The sequence below is a fragment of the Gallinula chloropus genome, assembly GCF_964237585.1.
Source record: "Gallinula chloropus genome assembly, chromosome: 8".
Lineage (NCBI taxonomy): Eukaryota > Metazoa > Chordata > Aves > Gruiformes > Rallidae > Gallinula > Gallinula chloropus.
In genome coordinates, this window is record NC_140093.1 from 14,363,056 (window position 1) to 14,379,814 (window position 16,759).

The 16,759-nt window shown below is 43.8% G+C and overlaps 1 protein-coding gene across 1 annotated transcript; it reads left to right on the plus strand.

Moving 5' to 3' along the window:
- Positions 1-588: 588 nt before the first annotated feature.
- Positions 589-14,769, plus strand: LAMP3 (lysosomal associated membrane protein 3; the record flags this gene model as incomplete). Its single annotated transcript, XM_084267293.1, has 6 exons — positions 589-634; positions 4,230-4,972; positions 6,220-6,342; positions 9,036-9,093; positions 10,986-11,153; positions 14,630-14,769. 6 exons carry the CDS (start codon positions 589-591, stop codon positions 14,767-14,769), a joined length of 1,278 nt encoding a protein of 425 aa, XP_084123419.1.
- Between the last annotated feature and the right edge of the window lie 1,990 nt (positions 14,770-16,759).

Here is a 16,759-nt window from a genome sequence, read left to right on the forward strand (position 1 = left end):
CACTGCTCATGGTGAGTCACCCCAGCCGATCCACCTCCCAGGAGCTCAGTCCTTGCAGCAGGGCTGAACCAGCCAGCAGACAGGGACCAGAGTATGTTTGGGATTTTGCTCAGCCCTGTTGCCCTTTCAGCAGGTGGTGACTCAGGATCACCCTGTGCCTTAACACAAAAGAAAGAGTTTGGCTCTAAAGAAAGTGCTTTTTAAAAGAGTGCAGGGAAAGTTCTGCTATGCAGGTTGTAACCCTCCATGGGGTACAGCTGCAGGTTATTAAAACTGCAGAGAGATGCATGAAGCTTTCTGTGGCCTTGCAGAGCCCCGGGCCTCAGCTGCAGAGTGAGAGCCTGTCCTCTCCCCAGTTAGCCCAGCAGCCCCTTCTTTTTTCACTTTCTTTCCTAACCATCGTTTGTTTCCTTCTGCAGTAGCTCACAGAGGAGAAGTATCAGTCTCCCCACCTCCTTTCCAGCCACGTGACTGAGCACTCAGTGAAACTTTCAAGTGAAACTTTTCAGTCCCCAGGAAACCTTGATTTCTTTTCCACCAGCTCCACGGTGAGAAGCCACATCTCTCAACCCTGCAGCACTGCTGGCCATGGGGAGGAGAGCACGGGAGTTCATCTTGCTAGCCTCTGCCTGGGGTGAGTAACATCCTCCATCATCTCTGTCAGAAAAATGAGATACTCAATGTTAGTTGTGTTACCTTGCAGTCCAGACAGTGCCTAACAGACTGAAAAACATAAAAAGTTTTGTTGCTAGCACTAAGGGTGCTTTTAGTCAGGTCCCACTGCTAAGAAGTAACTATAAGTACATTTAATTACAGCTGGTGTGGTCTTGGCCTGATGTTTTTCCGTGTATTTTCCCTCTCATAATCTCTGACTGCGTGACGGACTCAGCTCAAACTAGTATCAGAAGCAGCTTTCTCAGGCTTACTTTTCTTAATTAAAAATAATTCCCAGCCCAGCAGAACTGACTGGGGGCCTTGAGTGAGACAAGCAGAAGAAAATCTAAAGCAGTCTTGCTCGAATCACTCTTCTGTGCTGTGGGATGCAGCATGAGATCAGGAAAGCAAAAGTGAGGCGGGGGGCTTGGTCAGCAAGGGTCTTTTTGATGGGGAAGAATTTGTTCCCTCAGCTTCTTACCCATTTTCAATCATTCCTTTAGCGATTTGTTGTGATGTTTTATTAACAGCACAAAGTTGAGTCTATCAGTGCAGACAGGGAATAAAGCATAATGAAAGTTTAAGGGATATAAACTTATGGGTTGGAAGTTCAAGAAACTGCTCCAGTTTTGGGAGGGAAACTACAACAGTACCGAAACCTCTCGGAAGATCTTGGTACTTTTCCAGTTTCTCAAGGATTCAAACCAAAGCAGCCAGAGCCAGGATGAGTGCTTTTTAGTGATTATAAGAGCTGGGACAGGTTTTTGTGTCCACATAAAAATCAATCAGCTAAGTGTGAGCTTGTCTTCTGGGCAGCATAAAGCAGAACACACCTGCTGGGCTGCGGCGTAGAGTGAGCGTGTGGTTAGACAAGAGGGGGGAAAAAATCCCCAGCAAGGATTTTTTTCACCCACCCGATTATGGGATGTGACTTCTCATCTCAGGCTGTGAAATGTCACAGCCAGAACATGGCACTGAGCGCTCCACTTCCCACTGTGATCCCAGCAGCAGAGCAGTGACATGCCTTTGCTGGCATTGACTGAACGGCCCCGGTCACCAGAGGATGAAATTGAGGTCTCCAGGCCCAGACTGGGGACAGTGACTTTCTGAGAGCTGCCCTGATCCCTGCAGAGAGGGGAGCTCTCTGTTCCAGGGTGCTGTGTGCGTGGAGGCTTGGGGCAGAAACACAGCCCTTGGCATCTGTAACACACCACTTTGAAGCTGAGGTGAGACCAGGGGATTGCAGTTGCCCGCTCCAGGAAGATACACTGCAGGGAGCATGCATCCCTCGAGCAAAATGATGGCCCACCTGCCCCTTGGCACAGCACGGATACTGACTTACTTCCAACAGCCACTCAAGAAGAGCTGAGGCCATCAGGTGTGACCAGAGAGCAACCCTTAGCCATCCCTGGGAGCTCAGGTGGCCAAAGGCCTTTTGAGAAGACAACCCAAACTAACAGGTTCAGCAGCGTGGCCATGCCCTGACAGAGGCTCCAAAATCCTTGGGAGACTGGACAGGTCACCTGGTGACCATAAGCTGTGGGCCACCCCAAAGATATTTTGGACTTTACCCCTCAGTGCCCCTGTCAGTCTGAATGTTTCTCTAATGAAAAATAGTCAGGCTGAAATGACCTTCTGGGGAAAACAGTTTAATTCAAAAGCTACAGGTGGCATCCAGATGTCAGTGAAATAATGTTACTCCCATGTCTGCAAGGTAAGTGTTACCTGGTCAATAATTGAGACCAACCTGTTAACTACAGCCTAAGAAGTACTGGCTATTTAAGGCTTGTGTAAATTTAAATATGGGATGTTTTGCAGTCTTATGTGGGGAAAAAAAGAGTGAAAAATGGTACCATACTGATTATGGCATTTTTACCATCCTTCTGATAAAATTCACAGAGGGATCTGTCCTGTCATGGCTGAGGCTTTTCAACTGTATCAAGTTGCACTTCTCTGCTCCATGACTGCCAGTGTAGCTGTTGCCATCTTCTGCACAGCACCAAGGTGAAACCCTGGCAGTTTTAGGCATCCTGGTATGTGCCTCTCCACTTCTGCTCTTCTACCACACAGCCAATTTTAAGAGAAAATGGTGGTATGGGTTCAGATCTGTGCATCTGTTCTCATCTCTGTGGTTTTGATCTTGAATTTGATTCAAGACCTGGTAGGTTTTATTATTCTTATTTAGTATATATAATTTATCCTAAAATGATGACATTTTATGGGGTCAGTTATTGTTATAGATCTCTGCTCATGCTGAGTGAAAATAAAAAAATGAAAGGAAGAAAAGCTTGTGAGATTTCATCCACTTCCACTCTCAATGCACCTCTGGCCTTAATTGATCCTAAAATCCAAGTCTCAGTGACCTGCCTGCCACAAACCTCTGACAATATTTCATGATAAACTTAATTTTTCTGAACCAGCTTACAATAAACTTCTCAGATGACATGCTGTGGCATCCTCTGTGGAGCTGCCCTGCTAGGAATATGAGCTCTTTTTGGGTTACTTCTGTCTCCAAACCGAAGAATTCACAGAATCACAGAACATTAGGCGTTGGAAGGGACCTCAAAAGATCATCTACTCCTCCAGCTAATGTAGGCAGTAGAATGCCTGAAGCTTCCTGCACATCATGGAACACCTGTATGTCAGTGATTTGATTTGGTTTATCTTGACCTCACCTTTACAGAGTCTTGTTGCATACTTCCAATCAGAGACTCAAGCAGAAGAGCTGTACTTTTCCCACTTTTTCTTCATTTCATTATTTACGTTTAGGAGCCAGATGGTTTTGGTTCTGCAGGGGACATGTTTCTGTAAGTGTTACAGGATAGAAGTGTAACTTTGGTGCTTGGGTATTTTTAGATGTGTTTCAAAAAGCCCTGGATGCTGTACCCAGCAATTTGTTTCTCACTGCTGAAAGAGTATCCCTAAGAGGGCTTGTCTGGAGCATTCCCTCGGGTACCTCCAGGAGGAAGGACTTGAGGGTTCAAGCTGATGTGGCTACACCTTCACCATAAATAAATATCTGGAATTTCCCCATCTCCCAGACTGGTTTCCCAGACTTCTGAATCACTGTAAGACTATTATACTGTCTCACTTCCTTCATGTGGAAAAACTGTTCCCTTTCCCCGTGCTTTGTTGGTAAGTAACCAACCACCCCATCACTGTTACACCCAGGCATCCACTGCATCTTCCTTGGATCTTCCTAGTTTTCTTCCAGCAAATCTTTGCTGCACTACTGCCTGCAAGGGAATTCTTGTATTGCCTGGGGACTGTGCAAGGTCTGCTCACACCTCTGTCATCCTCTGGCTTCATCAGAAGTAAAAGCAGTGTGTGGGGAGCTGGGAGCCAACGTGCTTCCACTGCACCATGTGTATTCAGAGGTGAAGACTGGGGGAGTGGGGAAAAGTCATAGATGGTCCTATTGCAGCTTCCTTCACTCTCCTATGGTGACTGGAGCCAAATGAAGAATAGTCATATCACCCATTTGACAACAAAATCAGTGCAGTTATGTTGTGGGTATCAACAGAACTGTTAAACATAAAGGTTTCTAGACTACTGACTTGTTTGTTTCTTTGCAGCATTTTCCTCCTGCTTTGCTGAAGTGGCCCTGGGGGTCGAACTGTCTCCTGAAACCACATCCTTCCACCAAACAGCTACTTCTGCTCAGCCACTTTCCCTTTATCATTCTTCACCCCATCAAGGTACCACAGTTTATTTCAACAGCACAGGCATAATGCCTACAAACCAGACAACAGACCAGAATCATACAGCAGCACAGGGAGGAGCAACCACCACACAAGTGGCTGGCCAGACATCTTCCATGCTGGTGTCCACAACAGCAGGAGTCAATGCAACTGCAGCTGCTCAGGTTACAACCCAGACAATAGAAATGGTTACACCTGCAGTGAACAACACAACCCTAGATCCTGTGTCCTCAACCAAGCAAGACATGACCCATGTAAGCTCAGAAATGACAGCAGCAGCCACAAACACAACCATAAAACATACAACGTCAAACACACAAATGACAGCTGCTGCCCTAAGTGCTGCAGCCACCACCACGCAAACTGTGAAGCCCACCACAATGTTGGGAAATCAGACAACACCACCTAAACATCCAACAGCCACAGCCATGACCAACACAACAACCGTTCATCCAGGGACTCAAACAACCACCTCAACTACTACAACGTCAGCGAGACCCACTCTGACTCCACAGCCTTCTTCCATCCCCATGGGCACATACAATGTTTCCAGTGGGAACAAGACCTGCATCAGAGCAGTCATGGGCTTGCAACTCATGGCGCGGAACACGCACACGGTGAGGTGGAAGCACTACAAGGCTGGCTTTTGTGATGGGACTTTTTCTTCTTTCAAAGCAATTGTTGGAAGTTGGGTTGTTCGACAAAAATAAGTGGCTTGCTACCAGTCTAAGGTCTTTTCAGTGCCACAGCACCTTAGCTGCTGTATTTTAGCTTCTATGGTGATGTCAGTGAGATGTATGGGTGCTTTCTTATTTCAGCACTGTATCTGTGGTAGCAAGACTTGGAGGGTAGGTCAGGCTTCAGTGGTGTTTGGGTGGCCTGGAATGGGAGACTAGTTAAAATCCAAACTGACTTCAGCAAAGGGGTTGACATTGTGAATTGCAGTGAAAATGAGAAATTGGTGATTCACAGACTTGGATTCAGAGGTGGGTTGTCATCATGCTGGCACAGGGATGGTTTAGGATAACTGGAACTGCCAGGCTGGATCAGGGCAGGGGTCCTGGGGAGCCAGTACTCTCTCCTAGCAGTGACCCACTGGTGTCATAAAACTTGAAGTGGTGATGATGTGCCTCAGAATTAACGTTTTGTAACTTTATTTAACACAATATGTGGGGGTTACATCCTTGGACTCTGGAGTTCATACACCTTGAGGCATCCCCATTACAACTACCAATATTCTTGCCTAGGGTCTGAATATTTCTAAGATGGGATGAGTTGGTGAAAGTAGTTTTTATCCCTCATCCTGACAAAAGCCAGGAACTATTATCCCCAACCTCACCAGACCCCAGTGGGGTGTTTATTACAAAGCTAAGGAGTATTTGACATAAGTTCTCCTTTCAGATTACAGTGTGGGTTGGCTGATGGCAGAGCTGAATGAGGAGGCTGGCGTGATACAAGAAGCAAACCATGTTGAAGCCAATCTAACCACTGTCTGCCTCTGTCTTGATAGTTCCTCTGCCTTCAAGCACAAGTTCCCAGTTTGCCCTCTTTTTAAATTACCACTGGTGCCCATCTGTTCCTACTCTGAATCATCAGTTCACTAAATGAGCTGAAAAGGATTATTATCTGTTAACTGAATGCATTGGAACAGTTTGGTTCTGTCTCAGACCAGTGCTAGAGCTGGTTTATAAGTAAGGCATGACCCCAGCAGACAGCAATTAGGCTGCCACTGTCTGGTTTGTTTGGCCACACAGCAGTTGTCTGGAAAAAACCCCACCCAAAACCATCCATAAATCTCTGTGTGTTTCTAAAGTTTCCCCCCACGTCTTTATCAGCAGCCCTGCAATGTCTTTTCTCTCCACAGGAGCAGATGGAGTACATGGCTGTCAACCCCAATGCAACAGAGGTGTCTGGAAGCTGTGGGACAGCACAGTCTGAGCTGAACATAACTTTCAGCAGAGGGTTTATCAACTTCACCTTTGTAAAGGTAACTGTTGCATCTAGAGAGAACATGTGCAGTTTTAGGAACCATGGCCTGCCCATGGCTGAAGGGCCTAATGTCACCTCATTTTTGGTTGGATAATTCCAAATAACTGAGCTACAACAAAACTGTAGGTAAGTGCCCTTGGAATGCACCCAGACAGAGAGACTTATAAATACACAGAGTAACCTGTGGGAGAGAGTGGCCCTTCCTGAGAGTGGGAAAATGAGATTTCTTTTTGACATTTTGTCTGTTGATACAACGTTCCCTGCTGGGACCACTTCACACACGGGTGAGGCTCTAACATAAGATACCAAAAGTGCTGCCAGTGGTGGAGCCACAGGAGCGAATTGCTGAGTGCAGCCGTCCTCCTGCTTCCACAGGCATTCACACCACTTACACCTCTGGGGAGGCAGCAAGCAGGAGCATTTATCCAAAAGCTAATAAGGGCCGGGTGGTGACACCAAAAGGGCTAAAGACATAAGTTAGTACTGTGTATGAGGTCATTAATGGGCAGGGAGGAATATGGCATGGGTTGGATCCCATCAAACTCTGACTGCGTGTAACACACATTCAAGCCGTGTCCTGGAGCTCTCTGGCAGTTCAGGGCTGTATCTGGCCATCACTCCTGCCTGTGTCCTGCAATGAATCATGCTACAATGTCAATGTTGCAGCCTGGTTCTAAGCTCAAATTAGTGACAATTAAGAAAAGTACAAATCCAACTGGGGGCCGTGAGGTCCTTGGCAATTCAGTACATTTCCACGGAAAGTCCAAGAGCTGACAGCAAATTACACACCACCAGAGTCATTAATGCTGGAGCAAAGATTTTAATTAATGATCATCTTGATTTTAGTTTATGGAAGAAACATTTCTAAAAGTCACACAGAAAAAGTGAGTTAAAAAATCGAGGAGCTGTTTTAAAACAAAGGACCAGTTCAGACCCTGAGAGTTTGCTTTAGATGTACTCTTCCTGCAAGAAGGGGAGTGTTTTCTGTGTCACAAGGATCCTTAGAAAAAGCCTGGTGACTCAAGTATCCATGAAAGCCTCAGCTAGTAGCAGTGCTAAGGAGAGTGATGCAAACCTTTAGGAGGTACTTGACCTGCCTTGCCCTGGAAAAGGGGGTTGTTGGCTCAGCATTAGACAGGCTGCCCTTCACTTAAAGATAAGCCTCTAGAGCACAGCAGGGCTCGGCTTAGACTTCTTTGAAAGTCAAGTTAATAAGAAACAATCCTGCTGTCTTTGGCTTCCACAGCCTCTCTAACTGTTTGAACCAGGAGTGCTCCAGTGGCGGCACTTCTGGTTTTCACCAGGGAAAGAGGAGCTGGATCAGGCCTGGGGCTGCAGTGCTGGTGCTGGGTAGTGGGAGGTGACCAGCTGCACTCACTGCTGCCAGCTGCTTCTTGAAAAAAGGAAGTTTTGTAACCAACCCACCAGACGTGAAGTAGGAGCAGATGTTTTCCCCCAGCAAAGTTACGAACTGTGGCCAAACAGAACGTAGAGCTGCCATCAAAACAATGGTAATACTTGACTTCAACTGGGAATAAAGCTGAGAACCTGTCCTATGGTGTGTTTCTTTCTGAAATGTTCTCAATCCACCCTACCAGCTTTCAAACCGGGTAACATTGTTGCTGGATGGACAGGAGACATTCATGTCTGCTGCTGTTTATTGACCAGTCCCCATGTGCTCATAGCTGGAGTTAAAATGAATAGGAGGGCTGCTATATAGATACTCTGTACTCCAAGGCTGATGGCAGAGAAAGGGCCCTGGGGCTGGCTCTTACTCTGTGACAGTCCAGGGGAGGACAGCATCCAGGTTGCATCAGGGTTTTAGGGCGTGTACAGGCAGGATCCTTAGCTGGAAATTTTGCTCTGTGCTGTTGTACCAGGTGCTTTCCATGTCAACAGTCTGTAGACATACAAAAAAAACCCCCATGAGCCAGCACTCACAGTGTCATCAGGGTGGAAAGAATGGTTATTTCTCCCCTACATAGACACATCCAGGTGCTGCTTCCTCAATCTCAGTGACTTTCGGCTGACAAAATAGGAAATGGGTGGTACTAGCATGAGATGAGCTCCCGGTTCTCAGCTTGTGGCTGACCTTTTCCAGTTCAAAACAACGACAAACACAGTAGCACGGCTGCTTTCTGCAGTGTGCTCATGCAAAGGGCATCTGTGCCCAAAGTCCTGAGTGCTTCTAACGGTGCCAGCAGTCAGGCTGCAGGTCAGTGTGGATTCATTCAGTGCGGGGCTGCTCAGCAGAGCCCTGCAGGGACTCCTGGTGAAAGCAGAACAGGTGAAGAAAAGTTAATCAGCCGCATCACATGCCTATTCATTTGTGCAATGTATAATATTTCCCTAACTCCCTCCTACTTTTGGTTACCACAAGTATCACATATGTGTCTAGTCTGAGCAAAATGACATCTGTGCAGCCCAGTTTCACTGAACTGAGCAGAAGTGGTGATGCAGCTGAGACTGCTGCATGACACCAGCTCCTGAGCTGCTGGAGAGAGTGATCTGGAAAAGAAGCAGCAATACCCCCAAACAAATTGGTTCTTGGGTTTTGAAGGTGATGCCTCATTTATTTATTTTTTAAATTTTTGAGAATTCTTTGTGAGCATTGTGGTGTGGTGAACTGTTGGGTTTTTTTTCCACTAACACAGGGATGCATTACAAATAAAGCTGTATCTTCTTTTACAGCAAGCTCCAATGTACTATGTCAGTAAAATTGAGGCTAGTCTACAGTTATCTTCTGAAGGTCAGTAATTTTTGAGTCTTAATTTCACATCCCAGTGTTCTGGGGGTGGGAGAGGCTTTCATATTTTTAAAACACTGGATTTTGCAAATTAAGTATTTTACCAAGTTTTCAACATGTCACTCACCTAAATCTGATGGTGCCAAATGGAAGAGAAGGGACCGGGCTGCAGGTTCACCAGAATTTTCAGTTTTCAATTTGTCCCCAAAATCTTTCCCTGCCTTCAGAACAGAGATACTTCAAACCTAAATTGAAGGTACAAAAGAGTCCTCAAATGTTTTATTGGCAAACACACAACACTGCTGTGACTCCAGCTCTGCTGCATGCACCTTTCCAATCTAATAAGCAAAGTAACTGAGCACAGTGCTTGGATCACAGCAATGCAGAGCGGGATCCAGATTTCAAATTCACCATTATGGACAGGAGATGCATCTGACATTTTCCTCTGGCAGAAAGATGAACTAGGCCCAGGCTGAGGTTCATCAAACTGTCCTCAAATCCTAGGCCCTGTCTGTGCTCTTCTCAGGCAATTGGATCTTCTTTTTCTTATATTCTGTGCTTCTGACCATTTGAACAATCAGGAGGTGCCCCCATGTTACCTCTCAAGCAAAGCTAAGAGAATGTCACTTAGGTCAAAGAGAAAAATTCTGAGCCATCACTTTGGGTTTTCTCTGACCTTAATTTTGCACAAATTCTCCCCAATGTATCAAATCCATGACAGGTTAATGACTATATTATGTCACTTCTCTGTTTGTTACTCATAAGTATTTGGAACATCATTTGTGTCCCGGAATGACAAAAAACAAATCAGGAACTCAACCAGGTATGTCCTAATGGCACTGACTTGCAATATGCTCCTCATTGGAAGCTCAGTGCCTGTTTTTCTTCTCACTGATGAGCATTTTTATTAACTCAAATGGAGGTTAACCTGATCTACAGCAATTCAAGTGATACAGAGGACATGTCTGCTAGCGATCCTCTCAGTCTAAATGATCAGTTTTCCTGTGCATTCTAACTGCAAATTGCAGCAAACAGAAACTAATCAGCTTAATCATAAGGTTTTGAATCCTCAAATATACTTTGAGTCCTCAAAATCCAGTTGTGCTGGCAAGAGATATGCTGTGCCTGGCTGTTTGTAACTGCCTTTCTGCCAGATGTTGCCATTCCACCAATGCCCAGCAGTACTTTTGCAGTGAGCAAGCCTGTATCTAAGATAAGAATTTCTAATTAACTATCAGTACACACTGCTGTTCTGATTTTGCCTGAAGGGGACCAGGGGTATGCTGCATGCTGTTGTGCAGATGTCGTTGAGATAGTGAGGCACAGTTGGTGATGTGGGTGATTTTGTCTTAAACTGGTAGATCTGCTTTTAAGGGAAGATAGGCAGAAAGGACGTGTCCCGGCTGCAAAATCTTTTCATGCTTTGAACGTGAACCATATTTTCAGTGAGTATTGTGCTACTGAAATATGTTTAAAACCATATTTAATACATAAAGCAATACAGACTGGATGTGTCAAATCCCCATGCTAGAGATGGAATTACTGTTTTGTCTGGAAATGACCATGCTGGAGACCTAAGACAGTTGCCTGCTCCTGTTAGAATCCTAACCCCCTCTTGCAGACACAGGTTGTTTAAATATGATTGGAAGAAGCATCTGAAATCCAGCCATGTTTTCAGACCCAAGCTCAGTTGAGTTGCTCATTGATAATTAGGGCATTCATTTAAATGGGGAAGGAAGGTCACCAATACATTATGTGGAAAATGTTCATGCTTTAGTCATCTGTGACTGCTGCCTTGCCAAAACACCAGGGCTCCTCTGTTTTATCTCAGAAAGATATCAGTGCCTACAGATTTAGAGTGGATTTTCATTTGTCTCTCTCTTTATGGCCTCCAGGCATGATTTACTATGCAGCCATACGTGAGAAGCTGTTTGCAACAAAGCTGGGGAATTCCTTTAAGTGTGCCAGCAAGCAAATCTTTGGCCTGGAGAAAAACTTCCAGATACTCTTTGTTAATATGCAGCTGCAGGCGTTTGATATTGTCGGTAACCAGTTTGGAAAAGGTAAGTAGAAGATATCTTTTCCACCCTCTGAGATCTCCATGTCAACACTCTGTTAGCCTGAGGTATCTCCTTCTGGTAGATTAAACACACGGTGATCCTATTACACCCAAAGCACAATGACAGCTTTGTAGTGGCCCCCAAACACTGTAACCTGCCCGCTGCTGATTCCCACTCTTTTTCGAGTCCCTGCGAACAGAGTGCTAATACCTATGGAAGATGGAAAAGTAGCTCTCCCTCCTAAATTCTTATCTTCTGTTTCACCTTGTCATTAAAAACGTTGAATTCCACAGCCAGCATGTTATTCCTTGCCTGTTTCTCCCAGAGCAAGCAGAGGTGTGTTCACAACTGCACTGCCCAAAGCCCTAATACGTACAGTTCAGTTCAAGGACACTGGTCTTGATATAGTCAGATCTGAGCTATTTTGAAAGGCTTTTGATACTCATGATGTCCCACAGCTGCAGCAGCAAAACTGCCAACTACTAGGGGATATTTGTGACTGCAGGATGATGCTGTGTCTAGACATGATGAAATACACTCCTGAGGAGGAGCACAACTGGTGTGCTCCCTAGTTTCAGAATTAAATCTGATGCTCATCTCTGCAACTTGTCTTTTGAGTACAGCCACAAAGAGACAACCAAGTAGCTTAGGAAAGACAGAGACAGACCAGTACTGACTCCCCTGGTCCCTGGATTGCCCACACTAGGAGAATGTATTAGGGCTCATCACCTTGGAGTTCCTTCCACAGGGAAATGTAAAGTTGTCATCCTTGTTTCTTCTCCAGTATTGCAGCTAGGACCTGGCTAGTGTGTGGGGGCCGGGACTGCAAGGTACACCAGGAACTCACATGTCCCACAGTGTGGACACCTTCATGGGCTACCGCTTTACCTCTTAAGAGATGCAGGAAAGAACCTACAAAAAGCAGAGAGATGGACTAGATGTATCCAGTGGTCTCTTTCAAGTCATGTGTTTTCATGACTTCCTCTCAGGGTGTTTCCACACAAGAACTCATATGGACAGAGGTGTATCAACTCTCCAGCCCTGGAGAGTCAATGCCTCTGGCATTTGACTTTCTGCATGCTTACAAAATATCACCCCTGTATTATTCTTTTTACTTTAAAACTTTTGACTGAGTTTTGATTCTTCTTTTCTTAGTTCACCATTTTGGCTGCCTTTCTTATTCTAAAAGGAATATAATGGGAGACAACATTTGGAGCTTTTTTAAGATGTGGACTTTTTTTTTTCTCCATATTTTTCTTTAAATTCTTAAGAGTTGCACTGAGAACCCAATCTATGCTTTCATTCTGTTGAAGACCTTTTTTATTTTTCATGGGATAAATCTGAGCTGGAACAGCTGGATCCCATCTAGTCCCTACATTCCCATCTGAATTTGTATGATGAGTGAGTTCAGTTATGGCTTTTGGTATGGCCTTACCTCTAGCAGAGACAGAGCTTAGAAAGACTCTCACTGTCTCTCTCTCCAAGGTCAGGCTAATCTCTGCTAATCAGTATAATTTACAAAATTAAATTAGTTTTGCTCTTAATCTGAATAATTCCCCAGTGGCCATTAAATAGTTATGAAACTGTTACATACTGCTGCTGTGTATGCAGATTTTAAAAGACAAAATCCCCACTAAAGGAATGACTCTATACTCATCACCAGCCACCTCCCCTTGGGTTTCTTGAGAACGGTAGTTTCACTTCTGTCGCTCTTGATTTGCTTATTTTAAAAGGGGAAGAGAAAGAAAACACTAATGATAATTAGTTTCAAGTTCCTTACTTTTTGTACAGGCTGTAGCAGTGCTACATCAATAGCTTGGCATGTTTCAGTCTGGAAAGCTGTAAAGTGCCTTCTGAACTGCACCTCAGTATATCAGAAACAATTCCTAAGAGTTCATAGCCCAATGCTCTGCCAAAGCAAAATGGCTTTTGCAGCGCTCAGATGGGAACACTTTCCAGCTCACTGCAGTTACCTCAACCCGACAAGCTCTTCAAAGGCCCCAGCTTGTTGGATGCTGATGCCTTTGGCTTTGTGGGATTACATCACATGAAATCACCATCTGGATCAGAGGAGAAGGTGATCAGATTTTGGGGAGAGCTATGTGGAGGCTGTGGAGCTGTGACATGATGTCATGCACTCCACATATGCCTCCTGGGCTAACAGCCTGCTGCTGCTGGGGAAAAGCCCAAGCTAAGCTACAGCCTGTGCCACCAGAGTCATCTGAATTAGACAATAACATCAGAGGCTTTTGTCTTACTGTGCTGTTGAGATCTGCCTTGAAATAGTCACAGGAAATTAAAGAGGCAGTGGATGGTGGGTCTCCTGCCATACCCCGGGTATAAACTGGATTCACTGCTGAGCTGGGATATACTATGGGGTTTAGGTGATCAAGCTATCCTACTTGGAGGATAGTTTGCTACTGAGGTGCCACTCCAAGCATCATGCTAGAGGTCAGCATTTCCCTGGAACCCAAGGAAGGACTGTTCCTACAGATTGCATAGAAATGTAGGTCTGATTCAGTTCTGGGATAACACATTCATGATTATTCCCAGACCCTGCCTTCACTCCCAGGGCTACACTTGTTGTATTAGGAATTAGAGACTGATCCTCCCATATTTACTTGGGTAAATATTCTATTTCTCTCAGTGACCCAGATGGTACAGTCTCTCCATAGGAAAGATGCCAATTTACCCCAACCTGGAAGCTCATTTTAAAGTAATTTTTAAGTTTCCATTTACCCCAGCCTGGAAGCTCATTTTTAAGTTTCCATTTAATCAGAGGATGACTTGGGTATTCTTTTAGGTAGGACCTAGCTGAAGGATGTCAGAATTTCCCCTCTTTGTAGCTAAGAGGTATGTTTGGAATATCTTTGTTCTTAAAGATATTATTTGTGTCAAAAACTATTCTGACATCATCATAAGTACAACAAAATTACAATGGAACTGCTAAAGGCAACCCCCTGGACTAAGTCCAAGGCTTTTGCCTTCCCAATCTCTTCATGTTGTGAGTTAGCCAGAAATATCTGCATATATTCTATGTTCTGAATTAAACACGGAGAACAATTAGAATTTGATTTTTCTTACAAAATACTGACTTAACTAGGTCCTTGCTGCATGGTTATAAGAGCAGCTTTTGTCCATGCGGGATGGGTACTGCTCTTTAGACTTACACTTTGTAGTGTGATGTTCCACATCTGCTATCAACAAGAAAGTCTCCTGCTGTCTACGTACTGATCTTGATCTTGTTCCTGCAGACATAAAAGAGCCGAGTCATTCTCCACTGAAGGATGTACCTATTTGGGAAGGTGCAAGTATTGTTTCCATGAGATAAGATTCACAAAGGATATATTAAGTATAGCTCATGAAAAAGAAAGGAACAACAAAAAAAGAAAACAAGGTTTTGAGAACAATTGGCTTGTGTTTGTTCTACAGGTCCTGGTGTTCTGCTGTAACACATTCTCTGCTTTTTTATTTTTCAGAAGAAGAATGTTTTCCTGATAGAAACAGCAGAGCAGCTCCCATAGCAGTGGGCCTGAGTATCCTGGGATTGTTTGTGATTGTGTTTGTCACATTCCTGATTTCCAGAAGAAAGCCACATAGAGGATACGAACGTATCTGAGGTGCTCTTGAACTTCTAGATGTGTGTAGCAAGTAGAGAAATCACAGGAGTTTTAGCTTCTACCTGGCAATCCCACTGTCTGAAGCCCTATTTTTAAGTGCAATGACACCATGTGTTTAAAGCTAAGAAATATTTCTGGATGAGATTTCTTTAAGGTGAAGAGGAAAGAACCCACACCATCTACTTTAGGCTATTCTTAGTATCTAATTTAGATATAATCCAAAGGACCAAAGTGAGGGGCCTAAATTCTTAGTATTACCAACAAAGGAGGCAATTCGGCCCACTTAAGTCAGATGCCTAAAGGAAGTTTAAAGTGGGCAGTATCCCTTTCTGTCAGAAAATCCATCAGGTTTCTTAAGGATGGCATTTAGATTTATTAAAATCAATGAGTCCAGTGATATGACCTTCAAGTGAATAGAGCAGAGGTCCACGGCTACAGGCTATTTAAATCACAGCTCAGTGGAAGTCTTGTAGGAACACTGTGTATACTGATGTCTCAAGGCACTTGTAGGTGTAACTTCCCTCCACAAGCAAGTTCTTACCAGTCCTGTAAATACCAGGCTTACATATCCTAAGTTCTTATTTTTTCCTACTAAGCCCTTTGGAAGAGCACAGTGGTAATGTGTGGCTTTGACTCTGGAAGGCAGTATTTTTAGAAAATTGCCTAGTCCCCAGTGACTGCCTATGCAAATAAGAAGATGATTACCCAGCTGAGGTCACACAGGGTCTGCCGGACCAGCATGTGCCAAAATTATCACTTGCTGTTGCTTGTCTCAGCTGTGCTGCAAAGATGTCTGAGCTTCTTGTGAATGATTCTTGAACTGCAGCCTCATAACGCACAGTGTATCAGAGCAATATTGTGTTGGTAAATTTATCCTGAAATGTCATCTGCAAAAATTCCTTGTTGTTAGCTTAATCTGGATCTAAACAAAATAGACATGCTGGGAGATTATTTAATTTTCATTAATAATGGCTCAAATCCTGAGCCATTAGTAATGGTGATGGAACCTCACTGGATTTTCACTGGAGAAAATTCATGTTAATACCTTGTGAATTTAATTTCCCTGAAGCATTTTAAAATTTTTTACTAGTATTTAACCATTCAGAGTATACTTATTAAAATTAAGAAAAAAAAAAAAAAAAAGAAAGCCTTCCTTTCCTTGAATTACTAGAAGATGCTGGTCTGTGTCAAGCAAGAAGCAAGGTGATATCATTCCGTAACGGGCATAATACATAGCTGTGGAAGTAATTAATGGTCTCCAGAAATGTCCCCTTTGAGTCTGAATGAATTAATAAATGAGAAAGACAAAAGACAATTTTGAAGCACTTTTGCACTCAGAGAAGCATCAGACAGCAGTCAGAGCCAGTTGCAAGCACAGTATTTCAATTATTGTTTGGTAAAAGGCTCCAGCACTGTGAACTCCAGCTTAGTGAACTTTATCCAGCTTATTTTCACCCTTCTTGGGAGAAGCAGCCCACAGAACTGAAGCACTGCTTAGTGAGATCCCTCTAGCTGTCAGAGATAGATAATACTATTAATCTGTTGTTTAGAAAGAAGATTTTTATATATATGTATTTTTATTTTTTAAAAAAGAGAATTGATGTCCAGCAAGAAAGATAAATATATATAAGAGCTTCTATTCAAAAATGAGCCTGCTAATAAAGTCCCAAACCATTACACGTGGACATTTTAACAACAAACACAGCAGCACCACATAAGATCTGACCCTAAGTGTTCTGAGTAGTGGTTGACAGACATCTTTCCCACCTAAAACTGAGCCCTGTTTCACGTGTTCTTTAGATTGCTGGCTTGCATGGCCTCTATGGCTTATTACTGATACAGATACAGCATTTTCTTGTTACGTTCTGTACTGAAAAATCTCTTTATGTTAACAATCTTTTAACATTTGATAGCAACATGAGGAGAGAAAACTTACTAATGACTAATAATTCTTTAATAATTCCATGTTTAATACTGACACCTGTGGCA